The sequence below is a fragment of the Arachis ipaensis genome, chromosome B9 (genome assembly GCF_059453495.1).
Source record: "Arachis ipaensis isolate K30076 ecotype BB chromosome B9, ASM5945349v1, whole genome shotgun sequence".
In the NCBI taxonomy this organism is placed as follows: Eukaryota; Viridiplantae; Streptophyta; class Magnoliopsida; order Fabales; family Fabaceae; genus Arachis; species Arachis ipaensis.
The window spans coordinates 147614712-147620128 of NC_142444.1; the positions used below are offsets into that span (position 1 = coordinate 147614712).

The 5417-nt window shown below is 52.9% G+C and overlaps 1 protein-coding gene across 1 annotated transcript; it reads left to right on the top strand.

The window, feature by feature from the left end:
• Positions 1–202: 202 nt before the first annotated feature.
• LOC107616409 (uncharacterized) lies at positions 203–1648 on the top strand. The gene is made up of 2 exons (XM_088499326.1): positions 203–286; positions 356–1648. Exons 1-2 carry the CDS (start codon positions 203–205, stop codon positions 1646–1648), a joined length of 1377 nt encoding a protein of 458 aa, XP_088355452.1.
• The last annotated feature ends 3769 nt before the right edge of the window (positions 1649–5417 follow it).

Sequence of the window (5417 nt, forward strand, 5' to 3'; positions counted from 1 at the left end):
GCGCCAGAAGAAGAAGTCGAGACCCCATCATTTACGCCAGGCGTGAAGGACGGCTTATCACGAACCGAGGGGACGAAGACGCCCGTCGGGAGAACGACGAAGGGAGAACGAACACCCGGGGACACGTGATAATAGGGCCACCCCATTCCACCGCTCCATACTCGAGGTCCGGCTGCCAAAGCATTTTGACAAGCCGACGGACATGAGGTACGATGGAACGCAGGACCCCCTGGAGCATCTAACGGCCTTCGAGGCCAGGATGAACTTAGAAGGAGTAGGAGATGAGGTAAGATGTCGCTCTTTCCCGGTCACTCTGGCGGGGCCTACAATACAGTGGTTCAATAACCTCCCGTAGGGCTCGGTGACCCAATTCTCCGACATCAGCCATGCCTTCCTGGCTCAATTCACAACCAGGATCGCAAAAGCCAAGCACCCGATCAATCTGTTAGGGGTGACCCAAAGAGCCGGGGAGCCGACCCGGAAATACTTGGACCGCTTCAACGACGAATGCTTGGAAATTGACGGTTTGACGGACTCAGTGGCGAGTTTATGCTTGACGAATGGGCTCCTGAATGAGGACTTCAGGAAGCACCTTACTACAAAGCCAGTATGGACGATGCAGGAGATCCAGCGCGTAGCTAAGGAATATATCAACGACGAGGAAGTAAGCCGGGTCGTGGCTGTCAATAAACGGCAGCCCGCCTACAACCAAGATCGGCACTACGAAGGCAGAGAGAAACCAAAGGAACACGTCAGAAACGGCGACCCAACCAAAGCCTCGAAGCCATTCCCCCGAATAGGAAAATTCACCAATTACACCCCCCTCACGGCACCGATCACAGAAGTCTACCAACAGATAGCAGAGAAGGGGATACTGACGAAATCCCGACCTCTGAAGGGCAGGACGGGTGGAGACAAGAGCCTCTACTGCGAATATCATAAGGGATACGGACACAGAACCCAAGACTGCTTCGACCTAAAAGACGCCCTAGAGCAGGCAATCAGGGACGGAAAACTTGCCGATTTCTCCCACCTTATAAGGGAGCCAAGGAGACGCAATCGGGATCATGAAGGCGAAGACAGCTCCCGGGCAGCAAGACAACGCCGAGAACCAGAGAGGGACGACCACGGTCTTACGGTGGTGAACGTAGTAACAGCGAGAAACTCCGCCCCAAGGTCGAAATCAGCACAGAAAAAAGACGCCAAGGTCCTCGCAGTCTCCTCCTCGTCTGCCAGAAGTTCTCGGGTACTCCCATCCATCTCCTTTGGCCCCGAAGACCAGTGGTTCGACGAGATACCGGAAAGTCCCCCCATGGTCATCACGGCCAGGGTCGGAACCGGCCTCGTCAAGCGGATCCTGGTGGACACGGGGGCAGACTCGAACATCATGTTTCGAAATGTCTTTGATGCTCTGGGATTACGAGATACCGATCTGGCAACCCACCAGCACGGTGTCGTAGGATTGGGAGACCACTTCATCAAGCCGGATGGAATCATCTCGCTCCCGACCTCCGTGTGGCAAGGGCAAAGGCGAAGGACTGTGATGGCCGATTTTGTAATCTTACGAGATTCCACAGCTTACAACATTATCTTGGGAAGGAAAACCATCAACGACCTGGGGCTGCCATTAGTACGAAGCTGCTCGTGATGAAGTTTGTGGCTGATGACGGATCCGTAGGATCCATCAGAGGAGACTTGGAAACGGCGGTCGCCTGCGACCACGCCAGCCTCTCTCTCAGGAAAAAGTCCAAAGAAGCTTCAGGAGTCTTCCTCGCCGACCTGGACGCCCGGATAGAAGACAAGCCCAGACCTGAGCCAGAAGGGGATTTGGAAAAGTTCAGGGTTGGTAATGGGGACGAGAAGTCCACCTTCATAAACAGAAACCTCCCCCATGAATTAAAGGAGCCTCTGATGGAGATGATCAAAGCCAATGCCGACCTCTTCGCTTGGACGCCAGCCGACATGCCAGGAATAGATCCCCAGCTCATGTCACACCATCTGGCCGTGAAACCAGAAGTCAAGCCAGTGGCCCAGAGGAAGAGAAAGATGTCACAAGAAAGGGCAGAGGAGGTGGCCAGGCAGGCGGCCAGCCTCCTTGAAGCAGGGTTCATCCGGGAATTGGACTACTCGACCTGGCTGTCGAACGTAGTTTTGGTGAAGAAACACAATGGGAGGTGGAGAATGTGTGTAGACTACTCCGACCTCAATAAGGCATGTCCTAAGGACTGCTACCCCCTGCCCAACATTGACGCACTCGTCGACGCAGCGGCGGGGTACCGGTATCTGAGCTTCATGGACGCCTATTCTGGATACAATCAGATACCGATGCACCGACCCGACGAGGAAAAAACGGCGTTCATAACGCCAGGAGGGACCTATTGCTACAAAGTAATGCCATTTGGTCTGAAAAACGCTGGCGCCACATACCAGAGATTGATGAACAAGATATTCAGTGAGCTTATAGGCAAGATAGTGGAAGTCTACGTGGACGACATTCTCGCCAAAACCACACGACCAGACGATCTCCTGAGAGATCTGGGAGGCGTATTTGCGTCCCTCCGACAACACGGCATGAGGCTTAACCCGCTCAAATGTGCCTTTGCCATGGAGGCCGGAAAGTTCCTGGGATTCATGATCACTCAGAGAGGAGTGGAAGCCAACCCCGAGAAGTGCCAAGCGATCCTCCAGATGAAGAGCCCGGGTTGTATCAAAGATGTCCAACGATTGGCGGGGAGACTGACGGCATTATCCCGTTTCCTCGGCGCATCGGCAGCAAAAGCCCTACCCTTCTTCAATCTAATGAAAAAAGGAATAGCATTCGAATGAACCCCCGCGTGCGAGGAGGCATTCAAACACTTCAAGAAGATCCTAGCAGCGCCCCCTGTACTCGGAAAACCCAAGGCCGGAGAATCACTCTACCTCTACCTGGTAGTAACAGAGGAAGCGCTTGCAGCGGTGCTCGTAAGAGAAGAAGGGAAAGCTCAGCAGCCGGTCTACTTCGTGAGTAGGGCTCTACAAGGAGCCGAGCTGAGGTACAGCAAACTGGAAAAGCTGGCATTGACGCTCCTAACTTCCTCCCGAAGGCTAAGGCAATACTTCCAGGGTCACCGTATAGTCGTAAGGACGGACCAGAAAATTCGCCAAGTACTACAAAAACCTGATTTGGCTGGTAGGATGATGACCTGGGCCATCAAGCTCTCCCAATACGACTTGCAGTATGAGCCCCGACACGCAATCAAGGCACAGGCAATGGCAGACTTTTTGGTTGAGGTAACGGGTGATTCCCCCGAGGAGACGGGCACACGGTGGAGGCTCCACGTGGACGGGGTCTCCAACCAAACGTCCGGGGGAGTAGGGGTCATCTTAGAAAGCCCGGCAGGAATCATCTACGAGCAATCAACCAAGTTCGAGTTTCCCGTGTCGAACAATCAAGCGGAATATGAAGCTCTCTTCAGCGAACTAATACTAGCGCGGGAAGTCGGGGCAACGAAGGTCGAAGTATGCAGTGACTCACAGGTCGTCACCTCACAGGTAAACGGAAGCTACCAAGCCCGGGACCCTCTCCTACAAAAATACCTGGAAAAGGTTAAAGAAATGACAAGTCAGTTCCAAGAAGTCACGATCCAACACGTCCCAAGAGAAAGGAACACACGGGCGGACCTCCTGTCCAAACTGGCGAGCACGAAGCCAGGAGCGGGTAACCGGTCTCTCATCCAAGGCATGGTGAAGGAGCCAACGGTCGCCCTCCATTTGACGGAGTCAAGCCCCTCGTGGTTGGACCCCATCACAAACTTCCTGGAACTCGGAAAGTTGCCTGACGATGAGAAAGCGGCCAAAACATTGAGAAGGGAGGCGGCCAGATATGCAATCATACAAGGGCAACTGTTCAGAAAGGGGCTCAGCCAGCCCCTATTGAAGTGCTTGCACCCCGACCAGACGGACTATGTACTTAGAGAATTCCACGAGGGATGTTGCGGCCACCACATCGGGGGCAAAACCCTAGCGAGGAAGCTCATCCGAGCTGGATATTACTGGCCATCAATGATGAAAGACTCGAGGGAATTTGTCAGAAAGTGCGTAAAGTGTCAACAAAACGCCAACTTCCACAAGGCGCCGGCTTCCGAATTGAGCCTTCTGACGACCACACGACCTTTCGCTCAATGGGGAGTCGACCTCCTAGGACCCTTCCCGGTTGGCCCAGGACAGGTCAAGTATCTCATAGTGGCCATCGACTACTACACCAAATGGATAGAGGCCGAACCACTGGCCAGCATATCCTCCTCTAATTGCAGGAAATTCATGTGGAGACAGGTGATAACCCGATTCGGGATCCCGGATGTCGTCATCTCGGATAACGGAACACAATTCACTGATAGGAAATTCACAGAGTTCCTCACCGGCCTAAAACAAAAATTTTCCTCAGTCGAACACCCCCAGACGAACGGACAAGTAGAGTCCGCAAACAAGATCATCTTACTCGGCCTCAAGAAACGCCTAGACAGCAAGAAAGGCGCATGGGCAGACGAGGTCGCTTCGGTCCTGTGGTCATACCGAACGACCGAGCAAAGCGCTACGGGGGAAACCCCATTTCGCCTAACATACGGGGTCGATGCCGTGATACCTGTCGAAATCGGCGAACTGAGCCCACGGCTACTGCTCGCAGGTGTAGACGAAGCGGTAGAAAAAGACCTGGTAGAGGAAACGAGGAATATGGCCCATTTGTCAGAAACAGCGTTGAAACAAAGAATAGCCCTACGCTACAACGCTAAAGTTCTCAGGAGGGATTTCGGGGAAAGAGACCTCGTTCTGCGACGCAACGACGTAGGTCTGCCGACCCCTGGGGAAGGAAAGCTGGCGGCAAATTGGGAAGGGCCCTACAGAATCAGAGAAGTGCTTGGCAAGGGTGCCTACAAGCTCGAGAGACTTGACGGTAAAGAAATTCCTAGAACATGGAATGCAGGTAACCTGAGGAGGTTCTACTCCTAACTCGGGTAAACCGACCAGGAACCCTAACGGACTTATGTATGCTTGTTCTGCGCACATGTTAATTTTTCAAAAAGTTTTTAGCCATTTATCCTTATTGAATACTTGCCATATTAACAAGCTTGCTTAACTGACGATTAATTCTTACTTGTCAAAATACTCCCCTACTCATTTGTTGCTTCCCGATACGCGTAGCACGCGATTACGTCCTAAAACGGCAACCCGGGACTGATCACCCCGAAAGCTAGACGGACCATCGCCATAACCCACACGGCGACAACACGACCAAATCGGTCCAAATCGTTACCAACGTAAAAATGACAAAACGGGCACAAGCAATGAGCCCACCACGAAAAAACGGTAACAAAAAACAAGGCGAAAGAGAGTAACGGCCACCCGGCCAAACGACTAAACCAACGCAAATGTTACGAAGT

Coding starts and splice junctions, on each gene's coding strand:
- LOC107616409 (XM_088499326.1), top strand. CDS start 203: ATGAGGTACGATGGAACGCAGGACCCCCTGGAGCATCTAACGGCCTTC. Junction 287..355: donor TAGAAGGAGTAGGAGATGAG/GTAAGATGTCGC, acceptor AACCTCCCGTAG/GGCTCGGTGACCCAATTCTC.